Raw genomic sequence first — 16,286 nt, forward strand, 5'->3', positions numbered from 1 at the left:
TTCCTGCCTATGTATTTGCCATTAATCAGAACTGAGGGGACTAAGTGCTTTGGAGCGAGGTGATTCCGGGCATTGAGGACCAGCCAGAGGTTCGTGACCCTCGTGAGCACCTGGGTTCAGCACATGTGCAGGGGGACATGGGCACATCGACAGGGGACTGAGTTGCTTTGCTTTGGAGTGCTGGGGAAGGAGCTGCCACGGGGAGGGTTCCGGAACTGGCTTTCCGGGACTGCGGGGCTCACCAGGTGAGGCGGTGGGCCAGGAGGGGGGTGCGCGGGCCAAGAAATGCAGGGTCAAAGGTACGTGGACAGTAGCGGGATCCCGCAGCTGGGCAGGGACAAGTGATTCAATGTGGCTAGAACACGGTGTACTTTCGAGGGGGGTCTGAAAGACCACGGCACGAGCACAAAGCACGGCTTCAGGATTAGAAGGATGATGGCGGAATGTCTGGTGACGGGGCTGCTACTTTCAAATAGGGCGTTTCCAGTTTCTTTAAGTGGCCTGTGACTGGCTCTGGGGCCTCACTTCCATTGTGTGTGTGTGTGTGTGTGTGTGTGTGTGTGTGTGTGTGTGTGTTGGAGCTGGAGACAGAAAGAGAGAGAGAGAGAGAGAGAGAGCGCTGGGTCCCTGCTGCCTGTGCTGAGCTGAGGACAGGGTTCGTCAGCGAGGACACTGCTGTTTGCTTAGCTAGCGAGAGCCGCTGGCTGGCTTAGGGGCTCGCTCCTCTCTCTCTCTCCTTCTGCATTTTCATTTGGAAAACGAGGGTAAAGATAGTTCCCCATCTCTCTGGGGACTGCGAAGTTTAATTACTGATTAATAAGGTGTTGGAAGGTCCTTGGGGCCAGACAGCTGAATGGGTTTGTTCTAATCACTCCCAAGTCCTAAGAGCCAGTTAGCTGAGCGTCCCGAGTGCTGGGCACAGACTGGGGTGGGGGGGTACAGGGCTGGGGGTGTGCTTGTTAGCCTGGAGCTTGGCCCAGCAAGAACAGAAAGACCCCCGTGATGTGACAGAGTGTGACAGGAGTCCAGCAAGGGACTGGAATAAACAAGGCTCACTAAGGACACGGCGATGAGGGGACATGTGGGTGAACCATTAGGCCAAGAGGGGGCTTCCTGCAGGAGGTTGGGGGCAGGACAGACTCCAACCAGAAGTGGGGAGCATTCGATTCCACGTTGGGATGGAAGGTAGGAGTGAAGGGAGCAGAGCCCGCCTCTATCATGAGACAGGAGTGGGGAGGAGCAGGTCCCGGGGCAGGTGGGTGGCACTAATGGGGGGGCAGGGTGGGAGCGGATATTCATGGCTAGTGAGCAGGGAAGGCTCCCTTCTGGGAAAGGGCAGGTCAGGTTGCTTCTGAGGACTGGGGGAAGGTTCTGAGGTTCGAAAGGGTGAGTGGGGTGGAGTCCAAGGGAAGGGAAGATATACAACATGGGGAGGGATGGGATAGGGGGTGTCCAGCTTGGGGAGCTCAGCTTGGGGACTTGGGTGAGGCAAATGAGGCATTCTCCCCAAGCACAAAATGTAAGGGTGTCCAAAATCTCATAATCATGATAAACAATATTTTAATATTATCACTGATTTTCCCTTTTACCCCAAGCTCCAATATGCCCAGACTGTTACTGAGTTTGTCTTTTTAAAAAAGTTTTTGAGGGCCGCCTGGGTGGGTCAGTCGGTTAAGCATCCAACTCTTGATTCGGGCTCAGGTCATGATCTCACGGTCGTGAGATCAAGCCCCGTGTCAGGCTCCATGCTGAGTGTGGAGCCTGTGTGAGACTCTCTCCCCCCTTCCCACCCCTCCCCCTCTCATTCTCTCTCAAAATAAATGAATAAACATTGAAAGAAATTTAAAAAGGCAGACAGAGCTTTGCTGGACCTCGGCACCCACGTCCAACAGATGGAAGGAGGAGGCTGGTTACAAGGCCCGCCCCCCGCCCCCAGCCCTCAATGTGCTTCTTAATACCCTTGAAAATCAAGTCCCAGGGGAGACAACTGCCTTGCCACTAACCTATGACTCAATAACAATCAACGTGACCTGTTGAGTGCCTGTTGTAGACCTGAAACACAGTGTCATGTCAGCACATTTGAATGCAGTGAACAGAGGACTTCTGTATACACACTGCGTCGTGGGAACCTGGGAGGGAGGGCCATTTACAGGTGAGGAAACCGAGGCCCAGAGAGGCCAAGTAACCTGCCCCTGGCAACACAGGGCTGGATGCCATGTCTCTTTTGATTCTAAATCCATGGGAGGGTGGTGGCCTCAAAGGGGACGCAATGATGGTGGGAAGGTGCTAGTTGAAGGGGCAGCCCTCCTGGTGTGGGGCCCATGCCACTCTCCTCCCAAGTGACCTGAAATTCTGGAATCAGAGTGACAGGGAGCCCCCGGGGAGGGTAAGGGGCAAAAGTTCTCCCTGGAATAAGGCAGGCCCCCTTTCCAGACACAAGTACCCCTTCACTCAGTTTCCTCATCCGCAAACGGGGACAGCCATGCCAGCCCCAGGGAGAGTTAAGTACCATGGCAGATGTAAAAGGGCTCCGTGAACCTGGAGGCACAATTTGTAGTGACTGGTACTTAGCTGGGTGGGGATGAGAGCCTGAAGCAGCTGGCTTCTTCCAGCCTGGGGCCAACCGCCTGCAGCCCGGGAGGGAGGCCGGCAGGTGCACTATTAAAGAATATCTGTGAGCCCCCGAGTGCTCAGCAGGCGGGTGTGAGTGTGTGTGTGTGTGTGTGTGTGTGTGCGCGCGAGAGTGTGAGTGTGAGTGTGTGTTGGGACACAGTTGGGTCATCCTTGGGATCCCATGGGGGTGGAGGTGGCTGCCCCGGGCACAGCCTCAGTGAATGTCAGAGAGAAGGTTCACCATTGTCCTGGGAACTTGGGCTCCCACTCTTGTTACCAGCCTCCCTTCCAAGCCCTTCCAGGCACAGACGACATGGGGGCAGGGGGAGGGCAAGGTGGGATGGGGTGTCTGGGAAGAGACATGCATGAGACAGAAGCGAGGGGAAGCAGGAAGCTCATGGCACGGTCTCACCCTGTCCCTCGTCTCCCTGTGTCCACAGGCCCTTCTCCTCCTGGGGCTGAACGCCATCTCCGCCTCCTTCCAGGACCAGCCCTGCGAGAGCCTGTCCCTGGCCAGCAATATCTCCGGTGAGTCCCCCTCCCCTGATCCTGCAAGATCCCAGGTCACCACAGCCCCCCACCCCCTCCCGGCCCCCGGGTCCCCCAGGGCCTGCACACAGAGCCATGCCCTAAGGCGGGGACAGCAGAGGGATTTCCTCTCCAGAGCTGCCCGCAATTTGTCAGGTCTCCGCAGAGCACTGTGGGAGGAGCGTGCTAAAGTTGGCGTCAGTAGGGTGGGAAGGAGAGCTGCGGTGAGATCACAGCATCTACCATGGGCACAGGAGGGTCGTGTGGCAAGTGCGCCACACAGTTATCTCCCTGGCTCTGGGGTGGGCCACAGGGGAAGTCGCCCCAGCCCTCGCCGTGAGAACCAACAGAGCGGAGGGCTGGGCGGTGACTCAGGCACCCGCGAGGAAGTCAAGGCTGCTCTTCTGTGCTGCTAAAAATGCCCAAAGCGCAATACCATAGGGTGCTAGCTACACGCCAGGTACTGTTGGAGGCGTTTGAGATATGTTACCCCCATTTTCACTTACACCTAAGGAAACTGAGGCTCAGAGAAAAACGAGTAAGTCCCAGAGCCAGGATTTGAGCCTAGGCAGCCTGGCTCCCAGATACACTTTTTAACCCCGTGCTCTATGCCGCCTCAGTAGAAACTACTGCATAATTGCAGATATTGCTAATGACTTGTATACGCACACCATTGACAAAGCCCTTTGGGATGATTATCTTCTCACAAGAGTTTAAGACTCGGCATTTGTACAGGTGAGGAGACTGACACACGGGAGAGCCAGGTCTTTGGTTTCTGAGGCCACGTCTTTGCCAGCTTTGGGTGTGGGCCCCGAACCCTCACCCCGGCCACTCTAACCAGGGTCCTGGGGGTGCTGCTGCCCACAAAGGTGAGGGGGGGCCCCTGCACCCGAGGGTCTTTGGGAGGCTTGCTGTTCTTTGGTGACTCGGTTTCCTCTTCGGGTCTCCTCTTGATTCAACCCAACTCATTAATTGAGCAGCTACTGTGTCCCGGGCCCCATGCAAGGCATGAGAGGGACAAAAAGGGGCTCACGGTCTGGTCTGGGAGTCAGGCCCACATCACATTTACTATGGAGCAAAACGCAAGGGGCGTGCTGGCAGGGAGGTGGACACTGTGCACCAGCCGGGAAGCAGAAGGCATTGGTTTCCCATCCTGGGCCTGCGGGGAGAGGAGGCTTCCACACCTCGGAGCGGCTGCCTCCTGGCCTGCTGGTCTTTTACTGTGGGGGGAGCCTGGGGAGGGGAGAGGAAGAGCACTGGGCTTGGAGAAGGCTAACTGGGTCCATGCTTAAAGTGGCACCGTCCTGTCCTTCTGCCCCAGGGACCCTTCTAGTAGCCACAGGAATGAGCATGCCCTTGACCCCCTTGGGCCTCACTTTGCCCAGACTGTAAAGTCAGGGAGGGGTGTTAACTCCCAAGGATCTGTAACAATTAAATGCACTAAGTTTTGTGGCAATATGTCACAAACTATAGAGAGCCATACCACTACCGGGTATTTTTTTTTTTAAGTTTATTTATTTTTGAGAGAAAGAGACAGCACATGAGTGGGTGAGGGGCAGGGAGAGAGGGAGACGCAGAATTGGAAGCAGGCTCCAGGCTCTGAGCTCTCAGCACAGAGCCTGACATGGGGCACGAACTCCTGAGCGGTGAGATCATGACCTGAGCTGAAGTCGAATGCTTAACCAGCTGAGCCACCCAGGCACCCCACTACTGAGTATTATTTATTATTGTTGATAACACGAGCAGGCTTTTGAAAGTGCTTACTGTATAGCTGGCATTGAGCCATGAATTCCTCACTACGATGAAGGTGGCAGGGAGGATAGACCAGGGGTGGTATGAATCCAGGAAGGCTTCCTGAGGGAGTAGGTTTCACAGCGAGTCTCTGAGAGACTGTGCACGTGAGCCGGCAGAAAAGAGCCAATGCTCTGAGCCAAAGCTAGAGTTGACTGAAGACCAGCAGGTGGGTTTGGTGTAATGACACGGGAAGAGGAAGCCTGGGGAGGTTCCGGGAGCCCGGAGCATCTGGCTGTAAAAGTTGGCTAAGCTAGGCCATGGGGGAGAGGAACATTCTTGAGCAAGAGCCTGGAGTTCTAGCAAAGAGAGACAGGGAGGGAAGAGACCAGGCTGAGTCTGAGATGAAAGGTCCTGCCCACAGCTCCCCGTGCACTGGGGCCAGGTCAGCCCCCATTAACCTGCTTGTTGTGCCCTGGAGGAGTGACATCTCTGAGCCCACGCTGGTGTCACCTGTCCTGGGAGGCAATGGGCCATGATGAATATCGTTCATTCCCCAGTGATTTGTACTCTGTGCCCCTACTCTCAGCCCAGCCCAGCCTGGCTGGCTTCATGGCATATAATCCATCACCCTCCACAACAGCCTCTGATAACAAGCTATTTATCTTCCAGTGCCAAGACCTACCCAGACCGATGGGCACTGGTAGAGACAGATGGTGAGGGTGGGGTGGAGGGACCAGGACAGATGGATGGGCGTCTGGCCGGGGAGGCTGGCACTGAGCTGGGGCCTTTGGGGGTCCTCTCACATGCCAGGAGCAGGGAGAGGGTGGGTCCCCAGGGCCAAAGCTCATCATAGACTTGGCAACTCATAAAATCATGGCATGAAAGTGGCAATGCCAGAAAGTAATAGAATTATTGACTAGTGACGTCGGAGACAAATGAAATGATATTGTTGACAAGGATCCAGGGTCATCAGTTCCTATCCCGTCTTAAGGTCCTGAACGTTAACAATAATTAACGATAGCTTATGGTTATTTAGTGCCTACTATGTGTCAGACCCCATTCTGAGTACTTCAATCTCATTCAGTCATCACAACAGTATGGAAGTATTTTATCCTCATTTTACGGAAGAGGAACCTAAGGCTCAGAGAGGTTAAGTCACTTGCCCAAGCACACACAGTTACTCAGCCGTAGCCCCAAGATTTGAACCCAATGGGCTGCCCCGTATGTGGCTACCCGGAGAACCACGGTGCCCAGGGCCCGGGGTGGTCGGTCATCTGAGTGTGCGGAGTCACCCCTGCAGTTTCCCATACCCATAGTGGGTTTACACACAGCCCCCGATTTCCCTCAGGACCTACAATGCGCCTGGCACTGTACTAGGAGCCGGGAATGCAAAAATGGAGAGCCTGCAAACCCACGGGACAGGAAGCTCCCGCCCACTTGTCCTGATGAATCGCATACCCTGCGGAGGTATCTTTCTGTTCTGTCCAGCCCAAAACGAGGCAGCCCAACCACAAGGCGGCCGAAACAAGACCAGGACTCTCTGCCTGCCCTCTGCCACCTTCCCCGTGCCGGCTGACCCGGGCGACACCCCTGCACATTCATCCCGACTGCGCCTTCCTCTGAATGGACGAGCATGTGTGTTTCAGAGGCTTCCCGTGGGCCGCCCGGCTGCTCCCACTCTGGCGAGCCTTGGCCGAGTCCCTCTCTTGAGCTTAGACCTCACAACGGCGGGGCTGTCGCTAAGTGCCCACCTACTGTGGTTCATTCAGAAGCCGCTGATGGGAAGACCCAAAATAACTGGGGACAGGAACCAGATTCAGGTTGCCTTCTGAAGGTATCTAGGATCTGCTGAGCGCTTTTGGACCCTGAGCCTGCTGGGAGAGGAATTATGTAATCGGGGCGGGGGGGGGGGGGGGGGGAGGAACCCGCACCCGATTGTGCACAAGCATTAAGTAGGCCACCTTCAAAGGGTTCTCATCTGTTGTTAGAACAGGCCCCCCAGGACCCTGATTCAGCAGGGATTTTGCCAGAGGCAGGGAGGAGCCCCCCACGTGGTTCCTTTCCCCTCTTCCCTCCATTTGCACGGATTTGGGACAGTCTGACCGCAGTGCTCCAGTGAGCATCGGAGGATGCATGTGTGGGGGTGGAGGAAGATGCAGGAAAGTTTTGTGCATTACTTTAGCCCGCTTAGCTCCACCCCTGCCTCCAGAACAAAACTCTGAAGGGATCTGGCTGCCTCAGGAAGGGGTGAGCCACCAAGTTATAGGAATGTTAACACTCCAGGCATGCCAAGTACACGCTAGCCTCAGGGCCTCTGTGTTTGCTGTTACTTCTTCCTAGAACACTCTTCCCCCAGATGTGCACATGGCTCCCTCTCTCTCTTCCTGTAGGTCTGTCTGCCTAAATGTTGGCACCAAATTAAAATAGCTGCCCTGGCCGTCTTTATCTCCTTGTCCTGCTTGCTTTTTCTTCATAGCATTTCTCACTGCTTCACAGATATGTCTGTCTATCTGTCTGTCTGTTTGCCGCACCCCCTACCTCCCACCCCCAACTAAGAGCAGGGCACTTAGTTTATTCATTACTGTATTCTCAGCCCCTAAAACAGGTACTAGCTCCTAGAAGACTTCTTAGATGGTCGGTAAAAACTTGTTGAATAAAGAGCAAAATCATCGTTCCTCCCCATCTATAACTTAACTGGCCAGGAGGGGCGTCCCGGGACAGGACGGTGTGGGGAGGAGTTGACTTAAAATAATAGCTCAGGCTTCCTGCTCCAGGCTGGGGAATCCACCTGGCTATTTGCAAGGCTGGGTTACTCCGGTCCAAACCGCTCCTCACCCCAGAACTATGATATCCAAGCGGGAAAACACCCGCCAGGAGAGCAGGAGGGATTGGGCGTTTGTGCCAGTGGGACCTGGAGGGGACATTGTCTCAAGAATCAGAGTCCAACAGCCCTGACCTCTAGGCCCTTGTAGCCCCCATGCTGAGTGACACAGAAACTTCCCTTCCTTCCTTCTCCTAGGAGATCCACTCCCTCCCCGTCCCCAGCACCTCTGGAATTACTTCTCCCTGTACCTTTTCCTCCTGGCTTTCTGTCTGCCTTTCCCTGTTTTGCTCCCAGTGTCGTTGTCTCCTATTTCCTCTCTCCCCGCTCTCCGTCCCCACTTGCTCCCACCCCTCCTCCCCCCCCCCCTTTCCTTCCCTTCAAGTGGTTAAAAGGATTGAATTAGCGGCGTGAATTTCCCGAAGCACCCTTCACACTGCAGGGTGTACAGCAATGTTCAACAAATGTTGCTTCCCCTGCCCGCCAAGTCCTACACACCCTTCCTTGGAGGCCCGGGCTCTGCCGGATCCTCAGGGACCACGTGTCCGCAGAGCGGTGAGCTGGAATCCCTGCGTGAGCCACCAAGGGCTGTGGCCCCAAGGAGGTAGAGCACTTTGCGGGAAGGCGGAAAGTCTGCTGTGCCGGGTTCGGCGCCTGAGGCCCTATTCGGCGCCTCCTCCCTACCCTCGACCTCTGGGTCCCCGCCTCTCCTCTTCCAGCCTCCTTTTCCTCCTCTTTTACTGCCTATCCCTTCGTCCCTCCCCAGCAACCACAAGGCCAATCCCCTTAATTCTCCCGCTGGGGTCTCCCAGCCTGAGCCCCGCCGCCGCTCCTGATTGGCCTTGTGCATCTGACCCCGCCCCCGTCTGGCCACGCCCCCAAGCCGCCCTTGGGCCCAGTTCAGGCCCCCCGCTGGTCGGCCGGGTGGTGGCTTCTCTTCTTCCTTCTTGCAGCCTCTCCCTACCTTTCTTCCTGATTCGCACAGACGTTCATTCCCTCTAGGATTTTCTGGGCTCTTCATGTAAAGGTCATGTCCCCCGCCTTCTGTGAGCTGCAGGGGGGAGGCAGGGAGAGAGAGTGGGAGAGAGGCCCTGAGCAAGCAGGGGCCAGAGATGGTGCAACCAAATGCTATGGGGGCCAGTGACCCAGACCGGGGACTTCTGTGGTGCAGTGGGAAGAGCCCTGGGCAGGTGTCAACAGCCAGTGTTCAAACCCTACTTCTGCTTCCCAGTGTTTGTGGAACTCTGCATAAACAGTTTGACTGCTCGGGCCCCGGTTTCCTTCCCTGTGAAACGGAATGAGCACTCGTGTTAGCAGGCGGTGTGAGACCTGTAGTAGGTGCTACCGACTCCTAATCTATACCAGACTAGGGGCAAATAATGTCTGCTGTGTCCACTTCCACCCCATACCTCCCCACCAGCTGTGGAAGGGGCAGGGCTCTGGCCATTGGCTGGTACCTGGTCCTCGAGGTCAGAAGGGCCATCTGCCTAGTAGCCAGTTTCTGCCTTGGCTCTAGTCTGGCCCCGGCTGTGGCTCGTGTCCAGTCCTGCCTGCCCTCTGTTCTTTGCCAAAAGGGCTCCGGGGAAATGGCCAAGGCAGAAGAGAGAAGGACAGGGCGGGGGGTAGGATCTAGACCTTACACTGAGAGAGCACATTAGATGAGTTCCAGATGCTGCCACACGTGACATTCCATTTAGTCTCCCCCGTGCCCAGCTCAGGAGACACTGCGAATGAATGAGTGGGTGAGTGAAGGAACAACTGTCCGAGGAAGGTACAATGGTGTCGTTAAATCGGAGGGTATATGCAAAGTACCTGGCAGGTGCCTGGCGAACACAGCCCTCAAAAACGTTGCTCCCTTCCCTGCTGTCTCCTTGACTTTCTCCCCTCCCCTTATTGGCACAAAATGTGGCGTAGAAAGAATACGTGGGTTGGCATCGAAAACACCCAGCTATGTTTCTTGGTTCTTTCACTCATTGACTCATGACTTCGAGCAAGTCCCTTAGCTTCCCTGTGCCTCAGTTTCCTCATCTCTAAAAAGGGACTAAGGGCATGGCAGGGTGGATGAGGATCAATGAAATAGACGAAGACGGGCCTTGAAAAGGCAGAGCATGGTCCATAATATTATCCCTCCCTCCCCATGGCCACTTGCCTCCAGCTTCCCCCTCCTCTGGGCTCAGCACTACAGGCACGACCCAGGAGAGATTAAAATCTCAACCTGCTTTCCTCACTCCCCTCCCCGTCCCCCCCAGCAACCACTCACAGAGGCTCTACTGTGGCACAACACCAAGGCTTGGCCTGGCCCGCCATCTCCTCGTGTCCAGTCAGCCCCGATCCAGACTTCTTCCTCTTTCAATTAAACCACTTGGCCTCAAGGCCTCTGTCCCTAAGCCCTGATTCATAGGAACGCCTCTGAATAGCTTTGATGAGCAAGAAACACCAGCAGTGGGTACGAGTGCCGCTCAGGAGTGCTAAAGGACACCACCCTAACCCAGGCTGTTTCCTGAGAGACTGAGTTACAGGCTAATCTGAGGAGGAGATGATGGCAGGTGGGCCCAGCCAGAGCTTGGCAGCTGCCGACGCCTGGCCCTGAAGAGGCTGCCCTTGCGTTGGTTCACGGCTCTCCCTGGTTTGCCCGTGCCTTCTTGTGCCAGTCTCCAGAATTATTAACCCCCTCCCATCAGGATGGGCACACTGGCTCTCAACAGGACTGGTGTGCCAACCTTATGTGGAAGAGGGCATCAAAAGGCAGAGAAGGAAGGGACAGCGTCAGGAGGGGTGCGAGGACCACCCTCGGCCCAGCCTCCACCCACTAGAGACCAAAAGCCTTCCTACTCATTCCAGAAGCATTACTGTGGCCCAGCTCTGCCCCAACAGACGCACATACATACACACACGTGCACGCTCCTCTCCAAAAAGCTCTTCAACAAAGGGAAAATATTGGGAAGGGGGTTTTGACGTGCTTTTTTGAGTCACAGACCTCTTTGAGAATCTAGTGAAGGCCACGGTCCCTTTCCCAATTACGATGCATGTATACACCAATTTTTTTTTTTTCATTTAATTTCAGAGTCTCTACAAACCCTTAAAGTTTCCAGTAGACTGAGATTAAGAATTGCTGATCAGATCCAACTTCTTAATTTCACTCTAAAGACACGAAGGCTTAGAGAGAGCAAGTGACAGGCCTGTGGTCACACAGCAAATTAGTGGCAGAGCCCAGTCAAAAGCCAGTGTTCCAGGCTACTTCCCACTCCCGGAGGTGGTGTCTCCTTCCGTTTTCTCCCCATAGTTCCCTTCTCGATCAGTCCTCTCTTAGGGCCCCGCACAGTCTAGAGCACAAACACTATGCATTCAGTAAGTGTGGTTATCAGGCCAGGGAGAAGCTGGGCCAACTTCGGAGCCAGACCAGATGTGATTTGGTTCCGTACATGAGTGAGGGGGCTAGATCAAGGTTCCAGGCTGTTCCAGACTGTGAAGTCTCAGAGGTCCAATCTATACCAAATGAGGGGCCAAGAGAAGTGTCTTCAGGCTACAGAGCAGAGGAGCTGAAGCATCTCCAGCATTTTTTCTAAATGCCAGCCAAGACCTCAGCTTTTAACACCACCTTCAACTGTCTCTGTTCCTCCTCTACTCTAGAACCCACACTGGCTCCCTAGTGTCATAGCATCAAATTCGGATTGCTTTCCCTGATGTCTCCCCTGCATAGGGTGAGCTCATCTCTACACTGGGGTCATTGCTCCCATCTTGTTCCCAGTTGATGGGTGAGTGTGGGCAGGTGGATAGGACACCGGAGTAGGGATCTTGCTCTGCCTCACCAGCTGTCTCTGCCCCCCAGGACTGCAATGCAATGCATCCGTGGACCTCATTGGCACCTGCTGGCCCCGGAGCCCTGCGGGGCAGCTGGTGGTTCGACCCTGCCCTGCCTATTTCTACGGTGTCCGCTACAACACCACAAGTAAGGAAGCCTCTGGAGGGCGGACCATCTGCCGAGGTGGGACAGGATGGGAAGAGCTTGGGACTTGTTGGGGGGGGGGGGGCGGGTAATAACGATAATGGCAATACCATAATACCTCTCATGGATACAACCACCATTTACCAAAGGCCAGCTCTGTGTTCTTTATTGCTAATTCCCATACTATCCCTGGAAGATGCTATATATAACTATACAGTTTTCATCATATACCGAGGCCTCCAAGGCTCAGAGAGGTTAGGGGACTTCCCCAAGTTCACCAGCTGGTAAGAGGTGAAGCTGGAGCTGGCCTGCACGTCTGTGTGACACTTTCTTCTGCAGTTGACAAACTGGGTTAGTTGGGATAAGCCTACCACAACCCTATGAGGTAGGGCAGGAATCTCCAGAATAGCCCCAACTTTGAGCTCAGAGAGGTTAGGAGGTCTGTCCAGGGCCCTGCAGACCAAACCCCCGTAGGGGGCTCAGTTTTAGGTCCACAGGCAGGGCGTTTGGCCTGGCATGCAAGCCCACAGGTCTGCTGGGAGTGGGGGAGAACTGCCCAGGGTCTGTTGGATACTCGATCCCCATGTAAACACCTCACTACCCTGAGGCCCTGAGCCTCCACCTCCAGGCTTTGCAGCAACTTGCTACCCTACCTGTCACCCTCAGAACTAATTTGCTCTCCCCTGCCAATGACTCACAGCTCCTGCTTATCAGGAAGACAGCAGCTGCGGGCCAGGGGCCCTGTCCCATCTGAGGGGTGGGTGGGGGTCCCTAGGGGTGGGTTCTTGGGGTTGGTGAGCCTGAGCTCAGAGGCCCACAGGGGCACCGAGGGTGACCACAAACACCGGGTAGTTCACTCGGAGACGTGCCATGTGACCTTAACACATTTTCCCCCTCTTATGGCCCTTGGCCCCTGGTCTGACGATGGAGAAGGCTGGATAGCATGGCTTCTAAGACTTCGTTCAGCTCAGAACTCCCACATTCCTCCTTCTGCCCCCTCTCCTTTATCAGCTCCATAAGGGGGTTAGGGTTGGTGGCTGCAACCAAGGAGGGGTGGGAAGTCCCTGGGGAGGCTTCCAGTTAGGGCGGGGAGCCAGTCCACACAGCTTCACGTGTCTGCAACCACATCTTGGACCCTGAGAGGAGAAAGACTGAGTGGGTGCGAGGAGACGTGTGGGTAGGGGGAAGGGCAGAAGGACCTAAGAAGAGAGCTCGGGGCTCAAGCTTGAGGCTCGGAGCCTCCAATTTAGTAGGGCCCATTTCACAATTAGGAAACTGAGGCAGAGGCTGACAGCCGTCTGAGGTCACAAAGTGCCAGGCAGGGCCACGGCTCCACTCACAATGCCACAATGCCCAGTCCTTCCGGAGCTCCCAGGAAGGAGGCGGCACTGGGGCTGGTGCGTGGTGGGGACAGGGAGGCTGCTTCCAGGAAGAGAGAGGCCCTTCTGTGTCTCCACAGTTGCCAGATCCTTCAACTTCACCTCCAAAGTGATTTTTACGTCCAAGACTACTTTCCCTCCATCGCCGGGGCCACGGCCCGGGTCCAAGCATCTAACCCTGTCACACCCTTGCTTGGAGTCGTGCCTTCTGCGGCTCCCCATTGCCTCCATGGTCAAGTCCACACTCCCGAGTGGGGCCGGCCAGGCTCTCTGTGGCTACAGTCCTGCCACACCCCATGAGCTCCGTCCACTCCTGTCTCCAAGGTGACTTGGCGTGACCCCAATAAAGGCGTTGGTGCCTGGGCACGTGCTGCTTGATTAGCCAGCCCTGCCTCAAGTGGAAGCCGGGAGTCCTGGGTTCTAGCCCCAGCTCCGCCCGTAACTGGGCCTCAGTTTCTCCACCTGCAGGATGGGAGGGAGGTTTGAGTGAGGTGCTCTCTCTGCTCCCTTGCTCTTCCCTCTCTGATCCCAGGAGAGGAGCTGGGCGATGGTCCCTGGACGTGGAGGCGGGGCCGGAAGACTCCCCCAGCGCCAGAAAGATGAGGAATACGCCCGTGTAATCAGCAGTGACCGGGAACCCAGAATTGTACCTAATCGTTAGGCCCTAATTAATTCATTTGCTGATGAGGCACTGCCAGGACTTCCAAACCTTTTCCGAAATGCCCTTCCTCCTGCTGTATCTGATCTTCAAAGGGATGGGAAGCTTTTCCAAAAATAATCCATTTTCCCAAGACTCTCCGGGAGGACTGCTCAGCTCAGCAATTAAAGACAAGGAGGTCGCCTCCTCCCTGGCAACGACTCGCTGCGTGTTTCTTTTCAGGATCACCTCCTCCCTTCCTGCCAAAGCCTGCTCCCTCCGGATAACCTGTCCTGAGAGGGCTCCAGGCTGCGCCCCCTCCCCTCCGCCGACATGCGGGGTGCCAAGGGGGAGCTTGAGTCAAGGAGGCATCTCTGTAACCCCAGCCAGTACCCACTCTGATAGGGATCAGTGACATGTCTTGAATCTCACAGAAGGTTTTACGAGCAATAGTTCCGAGACAATAATAATGAAAATAATAGCTCATACTACGAGCCGGGTAGACCCCAAGCACTCGGCACATGTTACCTAAAAATGCTCTCTCAACCATCGAGGCAGGCGCCCTTGTGAAGTTTGTTCCTCTCTTGCAGATAAGGAAGCTGAGAGGTTGTGTGGCTTGCCCAAGGTCACGCAGTTAGGAAGGAGTGGTGCCAGGATTTGAACCTAGGCGGCCTGGGTTAAGAGCCATGCTCTTGCTTAAAGCAAGACCCCCATCCCTGTCTCCCCTCCCCCACCCGCATGCCTCTGCCAACCCGATCTCTGCCCAAAGTCCCTTCCTTTGCAGTCACCCCAGAGCAGCCTGTGGTCCCAGGCACATCCGGTCCGTGGCAGACACACTGGATTCCCCCTGGTTCCTCGCCTCCTTCCAGACCTTCCTGAAATCCTAGTCGCTGCGCCCTCAGCCCTCTGGTTGCTTATCCCTCATTTAGCAATTAGGAGAGAATCAGCAGCTCCTTCGCCAACTCTGCCCAAGGGCTCAGCTCAGCTGGGTAGGGAAGCTGGGCAGAGCTTGAAAAATGCATTTAGCTTCATTTCCCCACTGGCATGCAGAGCCCAGGGGGAGCACTTTAGAGAGACCTCAGCCTTGTGGTCCTGAAGGCCAGACCATGGCGCCCTCTTTCCGGGAGGCAGGCACATCTCCCCCCCGCCCCCCACCGCCCACCCCATCATCATCTCACTCTTGTCCCCCTGCTGTCAGGCTTCGGCTCAGATCACAAGGCTGCTCCCCATCTCTTTAGAAGGTGACAGGTTCCGGGCCACAGTCCAGTGTGGTGGCTGCACAGACCCCCACACCTCCCGGGGCTGCCCTCCTGCCTTTTCCTCCAAGTGCTACGTGCCAGGCTGGGAGCTGGTTGTAGTGGATCCTGTGAGGGCCACCACCCGTGACATCCCCCAGCACACTCCTGCCACCTGTCACTTTCTGTCCTAAGAGGCCTTCACCTTGGAGGAGCCCACCACATGACCCTCCAGCATAAATCCTGCTGTAGAGCAACGTCACCACGAGGACCTTCCCCAACACCTGCTCTGCGAGCCCCCACCCCATGTGAAACGTTTCTCAGAAGGGCACCTACCACATAATCTGTTGCCATATAAGGCCTTGCAAGGGGACAGCCACAGTAAGCTGGTCAAGCCTGCCCGTGGGCCAGTCCCGTGAACATGATCATGGCAACCTGGGTGGGCAGAGCCTTGGTCCCACGGGCGGGCACTGGGGCCTTCACTGAGCCCCCAGTGGGGCCGGTGGGCAGAAAGGCAGGTGGCTTCTCTCCTCAACTTCAACCCCAGAGCCCCCAGCAAGCAGGCCCTTGTGTTGGCCCAGATGGATGGATAGATGGACAGCCCAATAGGCAGACAGATGCCTGGATTGCTCTTTGGGAGAGGAGCCCACGCATCACTCTGACTCTCTCTCCTTTTTCCAGACAACGGCTACCGGGAGTGCCTGGCCAATGGCAGCTGGGCCGCCCGTGTGAACTACTCGGAATGCCAGGAGATCCTCAGTGGGGAGGTGAGTCTGCCCGTGTAGAGGGTGGGTCAGGCCCCAGCTCAGATCTGGGTCTGCTGCACGGGCACCCGACCTGTTGAGTGGCCATCTCCAGGGGAGGGGAGCCAAGAGGGCAGCCACCGGCTCTGACACAGATGAGTTGGGTCCTTGTTCCTTCCTTCCTTCCGTCTGCATGCACTGGGACAGCCTTTCCTCCGTTCTCCACACCGCCCACCTGAGCTGCACATCCAGTTCCAGCCTGGGGGAGGGAAGTGGGGTCAGGAAACATAGTTGGGCCAGAAGACTTGGGCTTGTGGGGTGGGGGAGAAGGCCACTCAGCCTCGTGGGGAGCTCCTTACCTGGTGCCCAGTAGAGGAAGTGGAAGGAAAGGAGGCAGGGCTCATGGGCAGAAAGCCGGGTCAGCACACCTCTTAGAGCCCAGCTCACGCCCACAGGGGGATGCTGTGGGGGAGGCAGCGAAGGCAAGCATCTCCAGCCCCCTGTTGCACCCCACGTTGACCTGCGGGTCTGCAAAGCCTGAGGCGGATGATGTGTCTCCAACTGTAGGTCGGGTGGCCAGCCTCCTGGCCTAAAACAAATAACCCTCCCCCACCCCTAAGGGGCAGGCGTCTGTCACCTTCTTGAACCTG

The 16,286-nt window shown here is 56.0% G+C and overlaps 1 protein-coding gene across 4 annotated transcripts in view; it reads left to right on the forward strand.

The window, feature by feature from the left end:
- CRHR1 (corticotropin releasing hormone receptor 1) overlaps positions 1 to 16,286 on the forward strand; it is a 45,709-nt gene that overhangs the window by 17,796 nt on the left and 11,627 nt on the right. For 2 of the 4 annotated variants that reach the window (XM_019818029.3, XM_019818028.3), the window contains exons 2-4: positions 3,054 to 3,141; positions 11,526 to 11,681; positions 15,575 to 15,660. In XM_019818029.3, the coding sequence (XP_019673588.2) occupies positions 3,054 to 3,141; positions 11,526 to 11,681; positions 15,575 to 15,660 (330 nt within the window). Of the gene's footprint in view, positions 1 to 57; positions 90 to 3,053; positions 3,142 to 11,525; positions 11,682 to 15,574; positions 15,661 to 16,286 lie in introns of those variants that run through there. The other 2 variants (XM_045044711.1, XM_004001535.6) reach the window with 2 other exon arrangements.

This window comes from Felis catus, chromosome E1 (assembly GCF_018350175.1).
Source record: "Felis catus isolate Fca126 chromosome E1, F.catus_Fca126_mat1.0, whole genome shotgun sequence".
NCBI classification, from domain to species: Eukaryota; Metazoa; Chordata; class Mammalia; order Carnivora; family Felidae; genus Felis; species Felis catus.